Source organism: Talpa occidentalis, unplaced genomic scaffold (assembly GCF_014898055.3).
Source record: "Talpa occidentalis isolate TD23 unplaced genomic scaffold, MPIMG_talOcc4v2.1 talOcc4.16, whole genome shotgun sequence".
Classification (NCBI taxonomy): domain Eukaryota; kingdom Metazoa; phylum Chordata; class Mammalia; order Eulipotyphla; family Talpidae; genus Talpa; species Talpa occidentalis.
In genome coordinates this window covers 85127843-85142485 of record NW_023601653.1, presented here as the reverse complement: position 1 = coordinate 85142485, position 14643 = coordinate 85127843, and the positions used below count along the sequence as shown (strand labels likewise).

Here is a 14643-nt window from a genome sequence, read left to right as displayed (position 1 = left end):
GTGTAAAAGAGGGATACTGACAGGAGCAGAGAGCAAGGGGAACTGGAGGTATATCTGTTCACAACACTGTGACTTAAGGTGCCTTTAGCATCTTCCACGGCACTTCACATATAAAAGGGTGTGCAGTAAAAACGCTGTCTTCACTTTTTCTCAATAGAAGTACAACGTTTTCAATAATTATTCGATAGTTTAGTATAAAAGGTACTTTGGTAAATGAACTCACAAAGCATAAAGGATATTTTAGGTGCCTTTGCATAATTGGTCTGTTTCTTTTTTCACCAGGATGGGTCAAGCTTAATGGTTTCTAGGAGCACCACTATATAGGCAAATCGGATTCCTGCAAAATCAGCAGCCATTTTAGAATGTACATATTCACACTGTGCTTGCCTTCGAAATGAGCGGGCGAATACATAATTTTTACTAAGAGGGTATTCAATTTTAGTTGAATATGCTGATATGCCAATTTTATATTGTACAAAAAATTCATATTTAAGTTCTATTTGAGAATTGTTCACCTTTTAAATTAGTGGCTGATCTTTTAAAACTCCATCTTTTTTTTTATTGGAAATTGCTTGGCATATGTAACTAGGACTTTATTTATATCAGAGGTAGATCTGGAGGCTAAGGTGTCTGCAGCCTACTTTCTAACTCAGTACACTGCAAGTTATCCAGACTAGCTAAGTCTCAGTCCTTTTAACTGAGAAAATGGAGAAAACAGCATTTCCTCATAAGGTTGTGATGATTAGGTGAGATGATGCTTAGAAAACTGCCTGTGACAAAGAGGAGACTCTCCAAACCCCTTGACATGCTCTTCCTGTCCTGTCTAGCCCAGGAATTCTCCAGGGCTACCCTCACCTCTACACAGATGCCCACAGGCGTCTCCACGTCAACAGGTGGAACAGAACCGTTGCTCCCGGCCGGCTTCTCCCCAGAGCCCCCATCTCACTAAATGACGTCATCACTAACCTAGTGGCAGAGGACCTGAATCTGAAGTCTTTATGCTTCTTTTCACACATTCTATCAAATTCCATTTAGATCTATGTTTAACATACTTTGACGCCAACCACTTTTCACTGGCTTACTGCTCCTGTGCCAGGCCGGCCAGCACCCTCTCTAGCCTGGACAACCTCAGAAACCTGCTGTTTTTGCTTCTCCCTGCTGGCCTCAGTCTGCTTCCCACCCAGACTTCTCATCACACACACACAACGTCCAAGCCCCTTCCTCGTCCAGGAGGCTGAGTGCTTGGTGTCTCTCCGCCTTCTCCCCTGGCTCTCTTCCTTCATTGCCCCCGTCACTCTGGCCTCCTGTGCTATTGCTTGAGCATCGGAGCTCGCCAAACGCCACTCTGCCGCCACAGCCCCGGCGCTGCCAGGCCTCCTGCGTAAGGGTCTGTCCCCGCACAGCCACACGCTTCTCCAGTTCATGTCTTGGCGGGACTATCAAGCTGTTCTGGACCAGGGCATTTAAAGGAGCACTGCTGGGCTGTTTCATTTTTATTCGTGGCACCGTCATGACTGTGTGTGTGTGTGTGTGCTGTAAACATAAAGTCGTTATCACCTGCTCCTCGTCCAGTAAGCAAACACCTCAAAGATGGGGACTTAGGTTTGTTCATCACTGGACCCCTTGTCAAGAACCGTAATGGCCACACCGCAGCTACCCCAGGAAAACTTTTCAACACATGGGGATTTTACCTAATGTTAAATCGTCTTGGGTGTAGCCATGCACTGTCATCACTACTGAAATCAAGCAAACAAACATCAAGCAGAGCAGTTATAAAGAATTTGTTCTGCTACAGCCCATATACTCTGCAGAATCACTACAGATCTAAGTGAAATCAGGGTCATAAAATTTTTCATGGATTTTTCACGGAATCTAGTAGCAACCTTGCAGAGACAGCCTTTAATTTCATCAAAGTGCTGGAAGAAAATAAATATTTTTAAAAGGTTCTGTATTTAAAATGATTAAGTGATTAATTACTTGATGGAATTCTTGCAACAAAGGAAAAGAAAGAGAAGCTTTCCCCGGTTTCAGTACGAAATGGTTCTGTACTGAGAAATGATGGCACTAGGGGATAAAACTGCTTTTATACACAAATAAAAGGAAGATGTCACATCAGTGGTAATGAACTAAAAAATAATTCTCTCCCTTAACAATTTTTTTGTAGATGTCCCAAGCTGTGGCTCTCAAATAATAGCTAAATACACGAGACCTAAATTCACATAAAAATAGTCGTTTGAACCCATTGCATGTCTAAATTCTGATAGATACTCTGAGCCACAGAAAATAACTTCCCAATATCATAAAACTCCGTTAAATTCAATCAATCAAAGTAATGTACGAGCAAAGTTCCAGCAGATTAACTCTCTGAACCTCTGTGCCTTTGTCTGTGCTTTTCTTAGAACACTTTTTCCTTTTGTTTGCAGACATTTCTGGACACAGGAGCTTTGTGTAACCCTGGCAGCCCTCGGGTGTCCGCACAATGACTGGGCTACTCAGCAAATGTTTTCTGAATCACAGAGCAATGCAGAGGGTTAATGGGGGAATGTTGGGGCAATGTTGGCAGTAATGAGTACAGTGGCTATATGTGGAGCGTTGCCAATGAGCCCAATTTCTGCTTTTTTATGTCATGCCTCCTGAGAGGAGAGTCCGTGAGAGAGTTAGATAAATCTACTATAGGCATTCACGCGCTATCTTCTGCTGCATATTTGTGACAACTGTAAGAAAGCAAATCCTGTGTGTCGTCATTTGTTTAGCACCAACTTTTCTACCTTAAATTCCAGAGGGCAAGAACCATATATGGCTTTTATCTTCAGCATCTCGCTGTAGTGAGGGCTCCATAAATACACTTTGAATCAGGGAATGCAGCTAGGATTGTTCCACCACATCATCTAGAGATGACAATCCTCTCACACTCCGCCTAGCCAAGTGTTCCAGGCCCTTACAGTTTCACAGAACTTAATCATTTGGTTGTCATTGTTTTGTCACATGCATCTTACAACAAATAGTTTCTTAGTAGCACGTATAGTTTAAATGCAGCATTTTCTTTCTGAATATTATGTAAAATAACGTTGTCATAAGTGATGGTGGTTTAGAATCAATGAAATAGTTACCACTCATTCCATCTCAATATGGAAATATGAAAACTTTAAGTACTTACATCAATTAGATCTGAGAGATCATGAATATAATACTTGAAAACTGAGGCATTGGTTGCTTCAAGCGTGAGGAGATATTCGTTCCGTGCCTTAATTGATTTTAGCTTATTTTCCGAATACTTTGCTTGTCTCTGCAAGTGAAGAAGACACAGGAGTTGGGGAAGACGACAAGGCAACTTTTTAATGACAGGGAGAAACATACAAGAATTTATATTAATCAAAACACCCAGTCTACGTCTACAGATGACCTTTGAAGTCTTTTGAGAAGGACTTTGAATCTGATTTAAATCACAAACTAAAATTACGCAGCCAGAGAAGAAACAACAATATATTTGGGCTCCAGGCCCATTTGGGATGAAATCTCTTTGTTAATATTCAGTTTCTACATTTGTACCGAGCACTTGGCATTCACCACGGAACGGTGCCCAGCTGCTGTCGCGGGAGTCCAATGTCTCTTAAACACGCTCATTCCCGTGAGAGGAAATGCAAGTCCCTTCCCAATAACTCACAGTCAGTGTCGACCAGCCATTGCAGTGGTGTTTTGAGTACTGTCCCCCCAGCTGAGGATAAAGCAGCTTTGCACCAAAGTTTTCGTTACCTTTTCTTTCATTTTTTCAATTTTCTTTACAGAGCTCCGCCGCTGGTGACGCTCTTCAAGTATAATGTGGAAGACTGTGTCGCCAGACCTGCCGATTTGCTTTTCCTCTTGCTTTTCGGCCTCCTTGAGCTTGCTCTCTGCACTGACGCTCTCTGCATGGTACATGTGGTAAGTTTTCATCACCTGCAAAATGCGACCCGAACTGTTAGAAGATGTCTGCAACGTAGAGAGTGAACGGAAATCATCACATCACACACTTATTTGTTTTTTTTAAAAGACTTATTTATTTATGCATGCAAGAGCTGGGGTACAGGCCAGAGGTGCAGGGGGTGAGAGGATTCACCAGAGACAGAGTGGGGAACAGAACAGGTGGATCCGCTGAAACACACTGCTGAGGGGAGCTGCGGGGAGACAGGAGAGGTCTGCCATGCCATGTGGGTAGCTCCCTGGCTGGGATTCGAACTCGTGCTGCAGTAATTGCAGGTAGCTTCATAGTGCTGACACTTAACCGCTTGTACCCACAAGGAGGCCCACACATATATATGTTACAGATACAATCGTGCCCTGGCAGGGAAGAGCTGATTGTTAGTAAAGTAGATGAATTATGGGCTATTGCTTCTACATAGAGCAAACAGAAATATGCAAATTCACCTGCCAGGAAGAGGCACTTAGGGGACAGGCTTTGATGAAAAAATGATTTACAGCCTTACGCATGCTTTCAATGTACTTGAAAAGTTCCCTTAAGCTTAAAAGTGTTTCTCTAAAATGTCCTCTGCATTATTAATTTGCAGAATAAACCATTATTCATGGATGCATTTGAGCCTGACCTTGGAATTATAAACTCCAAATTAGTATAGCCCTTACTAAGGGATTTTATTGCATAAAATCTACTCGTCAAAACACAAAACTTAAATATTAAGGTCACATATAGTTTCAAAGAGTTGTTCAAGTACTTTATGAGCAATGTAGAAAACAGGTGATATAAAAGGAAAAGAAAAAGCAAACAGAGATATCACTGTTAAGATTTTGATATACACCCATTTAATCTTTTTCCTATGAAAATACACACATAGACACACTTCAAATTAACACACATCATTTTTCCTTTTAAGAAACTAGGATCAGGGCCTCCCCTGGTGGCGCAGCGGTTGAGCGCTGTGCTGTGAAGCTGCCCGCAGCCTCTGCAGTGCTGGTTCGATCCCGGCCGGCCGGCGAGGGTCCCACAGACCTCTCCTGTCTCCCCGCTGCTCCCCTCAGCAGTGCTTTCGATCCGTCTGCCTGTTCTGCTCCCTGCTCTGTCTCTGGTGTATCACCCTCCTATGTATCTGGCCTGTACCCCGGTTCTTGTATAAAATAAATAAATAGATCTTAAAAAAAAATAAGAAACTAGGATCACATTTTATCTAATTTTTAATCTTCAATGTCCTTCTTTGACCTTATATAACAAAACAGTTTCCTCTATTACTAAATATTCTTCTAAAACATGATTTTAAGGGCTCCGTAGTATTTCTTTATACATTGTGCCATAACTTACTTAACTAATTCCCTACTGTTGAACATTTTAGGCTATTTGAATGTTTTACTTTATAAGTAAAGTTGTGCTGAAAACCCCTGATGTATTTGCTACCACTTTTGCTCATGGAAATTATATATAATTTGCATTTTAATAAATTCAAGAATATGTGAATCATACATGTTTGCAATAGATCCTTTCCATGTATATTGTAACTATAATGAATCTTCAATAATTAAAAATTTTGATTATGTCATTGTTACAGATATATTCATGGGTAAAAATGTCTAATTTCCTAGGATACATTTTCAGAACCAGACTTGCAGGGTTAGGGAATCTACACACATTTGAAGTTTTTACACATAATGACAATTTAACATTCTGCTAACTTAAAAAGAAAATGATCTATATAATTATCTCTTAAAGCACTTTAGATAATGTAGATGGTTAATAAACGTTTTCTCAAATGATAAATCTTACTTATTCTTACAGTAATACTTATTGTATCTGGACACATCTGTATTCTTAGATACAGAAGAAAACAGTCACTGATTTTCAGAGATTTTATTTGAAAATCAGAATTTTCCAATATAATTTCAATCTACTCCATGTACTGAGTCAGACATCTGGGCCAACTCTGAAATCTGTTTATTTCAAGCCCAATCCTACTTCCTTAAAGGAAACAACACATAAGCTATGACTCTGCCATGGATGTAGCAAAGAAGATACTAGAACCTAGTACGCAAGTAATCATTGGTGGCACTTTCTCATAAATTAAGTCAAATTTTCATCTGCAGAAGACAGCTTTATTTCATTTGTAAATACCACAGTTATTCAGAGTCAACTCTATAACTGAAGTGCAGCTGCTAAGTAGTTAAGATTAATGTTTTGAAGTAAGGAACTTGGTTTTTCACCTTCTAAAAGATGATTTTTGAAACAGTTTAGCAACTGCAACGATGGCTGGAAGTAATAAGTATTTATTTAGGCTGAACTATATGAAATTGCTGATGTTGTAGATTATATTAAAAAGATAGAAAATCAGCACTTTCTTATAGTCCAGCTTAATTCATGTTGTGAAGATGACTATTTGGAAAGCAGAGCAGGAGTTCATGCAGAGCTTAACTTGTTTTCATAAAACTGGACGTCTTGAAAATGCAGGCCCGCAAGTCGTGTCCAGGCGTCGCTCAATGGGACTAAAGTAAGGGCCGAACAAGGTGGCGGCCTTTTCTGAGCTGTGAGTAACTGCTAAGTTGTCTGTTTTTAGTAATTATCAAGCCTGTCTGGGGAAAACTTGGTTGACTACTCCAGTTTAAAAGAAAAATAAAACAGTGCCAGGAAGTGGCTGGAGCTGGGGATGAAAAGGGAGTCACCCACAGCTGGGCAAACACCGAGGTCAGTGGGTCTGCTGCACACCTTGCATACTTAGGCTTGGCTGTTTACGCTCCCTGCCCATGGGGAGCCCACACCCCTTGGGCCCGTTCCAGCTAGACCTCAGCTGAGAAGGGGAAGGACCCTGTCTCTGTCTCTCTGTCTCTGTGTGTCTCTCTCTGTCTAAAATCAATATAATTTCAATAATTCTCTCTCTCTCTCTCTCTCTCTCACACACACACACACACATCTTGCTGACACAAAGGAGAGAAGCAACAGGAACACGTGACTCCCATCATCCATCACAGTTTGGTGGAAAGGTCTCGCAGACAGCGCACATCTAAGAAACCTTTCTTTTAAACATGTCACACGCAGCCCTAAATTCTTGACTCTGCTTTACTTCCATGCTGAGAACCCGCGCAAGCAGGCAATTTGCACAAACTAATAGGCCTTCCACACCGAGGAGATGGAGCTGGCTGCCAACACTGCATTTCTTACTAACGAGTCTGGGTTCAGAGAAGACTGTTTGAGTCTCACCTGACCCACCAGCAAGATAAGGGTGTGACTGTCTTATGCTGGGGCTCAGCCAGTCTCTGAGGAGCCTCTACCCAGTTTTACAGTCACTTCCAGAAAGGAATTTTCTTTGTTCAGTTTTCCAATCTGATTTATGGTCTTCACTGTTCTCTAAAATGTTAAGTTACAATGAATGAACTTTAAACGTTGAGGAGAAGAACACTAAAAGCTTTTTGAGAACCCTAATTGCAGATAATGAATGGAAGTACAAACTACATTATTTAAAATGAAGATGTTGACAGAAGTTAAAAGTGTTTTGCATTTAAAATAAAATAACAGTTCTCTCTGTTTCAGAGATGTAAAGGGAGGATTTATTTTTTAAAGGTGCATTTTGAATACCTGCTGTAAAGAAAATAAGATTCTCCATCAGCTTAATGCACACACAACCTTTGCACACCAGACAGCATGAAGGCGTGTGGTCATTTAAATGTAGCCCCAAGGGCACATTCTCTCCTGTTTGAATGCTTCTTTTCTAAAACCTCATGCATACTTCTTCATGGAACACACTCACCTTACCTTCTCTGCTCCATTTTCTCTTAATTGTTGGAAGCATTTTACAATTTTAAAACTCCTAAGAACTCTTTTGAGAACATTTCAGAACTCTGAGGAGGTAGCTACTTTCTTCTCCCCATTATGTAATAAGAAAAGTGAGGCAACAAGAGGCCACAGCCGTCACTGACAGAGCAGCTGGGAGGCCTCCTCACCCCAGTCTGGCTCCAGATTAGGTGTCTGGACTGTCCTTGGGAAAGTCTAACGCATTCTCCCAGCGGAAGGCCTCTCCACCTGGCGTAGAGATCACTCTTGGTCATGTTTAGGGAAGGCGGAGGAAGGAATGTGAGGTAACTATTTACTCCTCCAACACTTGCACGGAGCTTACCACCTGGAGGTATGGGTGGGGATGCTCTTGCCCCAGAATCTGCATTTTACTGCTCCTGCTCCTTTCCCTGAGCCAATCCCACTGCCAGGATGCGGACCCAGCCCCTCCCCCAGCCGACACTTTGACGAGTCCTCCCGGCCGAGCTCAGATCTCACCCATGGTAAAGTCTCTGCAGATCCTCGGTGAGAACATTTTTGTTCCAACCACCACCAGGACCCATGAGCTGAGACACTTCAGACTCTGCGATCTGGGCTGTTTATTTGTGTAACACTCAACCAGGATGGGTTGTCCTGTAAATCCACCCACGGTAGCAACGGTATCTCAAGCTGCTCTTGACCTTTACTATTACCTCTGGTACTAAAGGCATTTGGCGAGAATCAAACAAAGGAAAGGAATCATTTTACACTCAGTTTGCCCATTCATTTATTCATTTAACAAATATTTGCTGAGTGCCTGGATGGACCTGTTCTCCTCTATTCCCAACATTCAAAATGGCGCCACCAACAGACGCTTGGGGTTGGGTTAATGGGATGACAGCTCTGAATCATCTGTGAAACATGGTTCGCATTAGAATGAAAAACAGTGTGGTGGCTGGGGGCTGAGGCATGAAAAGCAATATGTTAGTAACAGTATTTCCTAATTTCATATAGCCTGCTGCTTCACTAATGCCATCAATCACTAAAAGCTCTTCTGAGAAACTACATGACAACTTAAGATAAAGATCTCTCTCCTCCAATCAATACACACGAGAGCTCTGGCTGACACTGAGCTGGTGCAAGCGCAGCCCATCAGGCAGGTGCACAGCCTGGGAAGGCCGTTCTTCATGCTTCCAGGAAGCGCTCAGGTCCACGAGGGAAAGCAGGGTCTCCGGGCCATCCCGGTGGAGCCCCAAGAGCTGGACTGCCAGGAGCCTGCAAGGTTCTAGCCTCTTTCCCCAGTTCAGGCCTCTGCGTGGCCGAGCCATCTCTTAGTCTAGCTGTGGGCGGTCGGAAGGAACAACTACGGTGACTGCTCACGGCACTGCCCGCAGCGACTTCATAGCTGCAGGCTTAGACCAGAGGTATGTTTTGGCTCCACTGCAATGAAATCAGCGCAAGAGTGTGAATTTATCATCAAATTATTTTCATGATCCAAAAAAGTGCTGTGAACAAAAGGCAGTGTCTGGGGCTTTAGCCCCGTGTGCCCGGGCACTGCCAGCCAACAGCGACGGCGGGCCGCGGAGACGCGGAGGACAAACCAAACAGGGAAAAAACAGCTCACACACACAAGGGGAGGAAATAAGGCCAATGAAAATCACAGAAGCAATGGCATTCTGGTCAGTGTAGTAGTAAAGATTTTGTTTCAGGAGCAATATCATGCAGCATCTTTAATGGAAAGCACTTCGGTCTATCAAATCCAATCAACCTGGATTTTGGTCCTAGCGTTGCTGCAAAATTGCTTTGTAACTCAGCCCCTCTGACCCTCTGTGGGAGATTAGTCTATTAGAGACGACAGCACGAGGTCTTCCCGCAGACCCAAATCAGGACTACGATCACATCAGACTGCATCTTGAGCACCGTGAAAAGTGTGGCATGGAAGGAAAGTAAAAACCAGAGGCCTGATCACAGACGGAAAACCGATTATGCAGCTTCTGGGTGTAGAAGGCGTCTCAGAGAATTTTAATATGTGCCTCTAAAAGGAGAATATTTAATGATGCGCAGAGGAAGTCACACAGGATGGCCTCAGGGCGGCTACTTGAGAATGGGGCCATGCTGCCACTCAGGCCTCCTCTCTCGGGCAGGGATTTACTGTTTTCGTCTCCACCTTTAAGACTGAATGTGAGTGGAGAGAGACCCCACTCGTAGACCTCTTGTGTGAGCCTCCTTTGGCTGAGCCCGTCCCCGGGGCAGTGAGCAAGCCTTGATTCTCTCGACTGGCGGCCACGGCTTTCTCAGCGGTGAAGGAGGTGGGTGAGCTACAGGACCTCTCAGGCTTCTTCCAACTCCAAAGTCCTGAGTTGAAGATTTCAGATACTGCTCTTATAACACTACTTTACACACTCACACACACACTCACACTCAGTTGATTTTTCTCATCATCAGGGGAAGTGGCAGATACATGTTAAGCAAAATGAAAAACAAGCATAACCACAAACGACACTCATTATCTTCTGTTGACTTGAGGCAGCAAGGAGTGCACCACGCGATGCCCCGGGTATGAAATTCCTCCTAGAATTTTCCGTGGGCTCTGAGGCCATAACTCATTGGCTTTGCTGCAGAGAAAATATCTAGAAACAAACGGGGCCCATATCGTGTAACACACTTATATTGATGAACCTTATACCGGGATATTCATCACTCCAGTGACTTTAATGAGCTCCCAAACGGATTAGTGATCCATCATTTAATGCTCATTAAGGAGGAAAACCTGAGAATGATTTGGTAGGGACAGGGTTGCACCTGCTTCCGTTACATGTACATTAAAGCAGGCCACTCCTCATCTTTTTAAAAATACAAAATTAAACTAATTTTTAAATGCAATCTAGATTACAGTTAGTTTCACGAGGTTTTGTACCTCAATAAAACTATTTAATGAAAAATGATTAATTTACTCTAAATTTTTTATGCCTTATTAAAAATAAAGTGTTTCTGTTTGCAATAAGGGTGAGCTGAACTGATTAATCTTTATCTGCACTAACTCTATTTTCAGCAGTCACTAGAGGCAGTTTTTTCTAATTTAAGTTTTTGACTCCTAGACAGAGGCTATTGGTTTGTTTGTTTTTAATCTCTAGTGAACTCTCAACAGTCATTTACAGTCAGGGCTGTGTTTGTCACCGATGCATTTTCAGGACTTACATATTTCTTTTTTTTTTAATAAATTTTATTTTTATATTCCCCATACAATTGCAACCCCCTTATTTTGACCCCAATCCCTCCCCTCCCTGCCCCCACCCCCTATAGAGTGTCTCTGGTTCATAGTTGTTTGTTGATTTTGATTTTCACTTTCTTATAGTTATTCATTTTCCTGGTCCCTTATTTAAGTTTTCTAGATTCCTGCTATGAGTGAGACCATCCGGGATTTTTCTTTTTCTTTCTGGCTTATTTCACTGAGCATGATCCCTTCCAGCGCCATCCATGTTGCTGCAAATGGCATGTGTTTATCTTTTTTGAATGCTGAGTAATAGTCCATGGTGTATATGGACCACATCTTCTTGATCCAGTCATCTATTTTTGGGCATTTGGGCTGTTTCCAAAGCTTAGCTATTGTAAACAGTGCTGCTATAAACATAGGGGTGCAGGTGCTCTTTGGAATGGATGTTTCTGTGCCCTTTGGGTAAATCCCTAGGAGTGGAATTGCTGGATCCTGTGGAAGCTCTATGTTTAGTAGGTCCAGAAATCTCCACACAGCTCTCCATAGTGGTTGGACCAGTTTGCACTCCCACCAACAGTGCAGGAGAGTTCCTTTTTCTCCACATCCTCGCCAACATTTGTTGTTGCTAGATTTTTTACTATGTGCCATTCTCACTGGTGTGAGATGGTATCTCATGGAAGTTTTGATTTGCATTTCCCTGATGACAAGTGATGCTGAACATTTTTTCATATGCCTGTTGGCCATTTGCATTTCCTCTTCAGAGAAGTTTCTTTTTAGCTCTTCTGCCCATTTTTTGACTGGATTATTTTCTTTGTTTGTGTTGAGGACTTATATATTTCTTAAAAGAGAGCTCCTTGCGGGCCTCCCTGGCAGCACAAGGGGTAAAGACGCAACCTATGAAGCTGTCCGCAGCGACTGCAGCACGAGTTCGATCCCTGGCCAGGGAGCTACACACATGGAGCAGAAGACCTCTCCTGTCTCCCTGCTGCTCCACCTGTTCTGTTCCCCACAACTCTGGCCTGTACCCCAGTTCTTGCATGCATAAATAAATAAATCTTAAAAAAAAAAAAGAAGCGAGAGAGCTCCTTGCATCTCTGACAGCTCTTGCGCTATTCCCGGGACCCAGACTGCCGGGGCTCCAGTCCATGCTCCTAGTTCCCTTCTAATTTGGAGTAAGGCTATTACCTATACAAGGCCACTGTTGTGATAAAATGAGTGAATACACGCCAAGCACTGGCAGCGGTGCCAGAACACAGGCGTGCCCCGCGAGTGCTGTCATAGCTAGGGAAACACCCAACACTTCCACTATGTGGTTGAATCCGTGAGCTCTGCCAACGCTCCTGTTTATTCTTGCACACCTGAGGGACTGAGAGCAGAGGGATGGTCTTTGTTTTATGGATCAAAGAAACTGAGCTGCAAAAAGACTTAATCCTCGCCCAATGAGTCAACAGAGAAAGCCAGGGCTAGAGAAGGTCATTCGGAAAGTCCTTGTTTCCAAAAGGTCTTTCCTACAAAATCTTCAGAGGCCCTGAAATACAAGTTTAATCTACTGAAAAAAACACCCAAGCGTTGGCCTTTGGAATACACACTAAGCAGGGCACGCTGCATACGGTGGCAGGGGGAAAGCTGAGAGTAACTGGCAATGTGGAGGGGAAAGCGCGTGTTTAATGAAAGGACAAGGAATGTACTAGAATTTCAGTCACCTGCAATTTTAAATATTTTATATTTTTCAGAGAAATGTGTCACACATCATCAATATTACATGTGTGGATGGGACTTCAAAGTTACGAGATGCCTCAGTGAGATGTGGGAACCGAGGACACAGGTAAGTGGAACTATAAAGTCATAAAAATCCTATAACCCTTAGAATTAGATATCAAGTGAGGTAGAAAATCTGAATCCTTTTCTTTCAGTGAAAAATGGGTTTTTGTTTTTAAGAAACTCTATTTTCCATACTTGCTTCTCATTCCTAAGCCAAAGAGTGGGGTGCAGGGGAGAGCTCAGCTATTGCTCACTTCTTTAAAAGACTGTCTCGTTGGTAGGTCGCCGGCACCCGTCACTGCTGATCCTCAGCTCTCAGAGAGCCAGCGAGAAGTCCGAGCAGGAGCTCGGGAGCAGGAGGATTCGATAAGCAGCGGGATGTCCTCAAAGACATCGACACGTGAAGTTCTTGTCACACAGCTGTCCTTTGAGATCTCTGCAATGGAAATTTCATTCTGGCAGGAAATGGAAATGAGGACGAATGAGCTACCTCCCCGACTCACCTGTGTGGAAGGCAGTCTGAGGACTCAGGGCCGGTGGGGGGTCCCCCACCCCAGCCCTCCCGCGTTCCCACTGAGTGTCTAGCAACAAGGCGGGGGACGGATCCGCGGCGACACACCGCCACCCCAACATCTCTACGCAGACTGCTGTTTGAAAAAGTTGTCCAGGTGGCACCCTGGAGCGTGTGGACGTCCAAAGAGGTTTTTTCAATCTGGGAGTTTTTTACATCTCTTTGATGCCTTATTTCTCTTTGCTCAGTGTTTTGTTCTGACATCAGGCCTCTTTGTGGTCCATCTCAAAGGGATGGATTTTCATTTTCACTACAGAAATATTTATTTCAAACACCCAAGATGCCCTTGAAGTAAAATAAATACTTAAAAAAATCAAAAATCTCTTTGAGGTTCAGAGGAAAACCGTCCGCTGAGAGGTGGCAAGTGTCTTGGGTCCTTCGGAAGGACTTTTCGACCTCGCCCCGGGCCTGCTGCTTCTTTCTAGAAGAATGCGCTGGCTCTGGGCTCGTGGGAGGCTCCGCAGCAGCCGGGAACGCTTTCCTCAGCAGTCCTCTGGGGCGAGCTTTCAAGGCAGGGCTTGAAATAATAAACGGCATCTTCCCTCCCATCGCCTCTGAAAAATAATTGGCCTTTTCATTTTAACACTGAAAAGAGATAAGGGCTCCGAAAACACGCGAAGGTCAGGGTGGCCGCCAGCCACTCGGCTTCCCCACAGCCCCTGGGCGAGGCGCTCGGCAGCCTCCGGGTCTGCACCAGGGAAGTGGCCGCCTCTGGTTCTTCTCGTCAGGCAGATCAGAGTCGCGCTCAGAAGGAGGAAAACACGAGTGGATGGAGCCGCAGTACTCGGCGTCATCGCGGAGCGTGAATCTATGCTTGACAGGAGGTGACACGTCTAACCACAAAGCGAGAATGAATGCTCACACTCTGAGGGAGGCACCCCAAATAAACACACCCCATTATTAAAGCTGAACACGCAAAACCACTTGGGTTGCCCATTTTGAACCCCTATCGATATCTGGAACGTTTGATCAAATTTTCACGAGTGTCGATCCGAGCACGCGTGTCAGGGTCTGACCTGGAGGTGACCACTGGGTCGGGCGCCCTCAGCAGTCCCTCCTAGGGCAGCCGCCAGGGGGGACCTCGTGGCACTTTGGAGGAAAGAGCTGGGTTTGGATTTCAGAACATTCATTTGCCGTCTGTGTGATCCTCAACGAATTCTTCTGAGCTCACCTCCCCCTTGTAACCCTGGGCTTGGGAGTCCCTGCCTCCGAGGCTGCTTCAAGAAAAGGGGCTCGTGTGCGGCCTCACAGGGAAGGCGGGATAAATCTTCATTTTCTCCTTTCTCCACCCTGATTGAACGGCACCTGAGGATAGATCACCTCCCGGCTCCGGCTCGCCGCGGGTGGCAGTGATGTATACAGAGCGTGATCATCAAT

General features: G+C 44.1%; 1 protein-coding gene across 3 annotated transcripts in view; it reads right to left on the bottom strand.

Moving 5' to 3' along the window:
- The window catches only part of SRGAP1 (SLIT-ROBO Rho GTPase activating protein 1), a 182542-nt gene that overhangs the window by 63357 nt on the left and 104542 nt on the right, over positions 1-14643 (bottom strand). For all 3 annotated transcript variants that reach the window (XM_037515107.2, XM_037515108.2, XM_054696744.1), the window contains exons 5-6: positions 3754-3936; positions 3158-3286 (exon numbers count right to left, since the gene is read on the bottom strand). In XM_037515107.2, coding sequence (XP_037371004.1) covers positions 3158-3286; positions 3754-3936 — 312 coding nt within the window. The remainder of the gene's footprint in view (positions 1-3157; positions 3287-3753; positions 3937-14643) is intronic.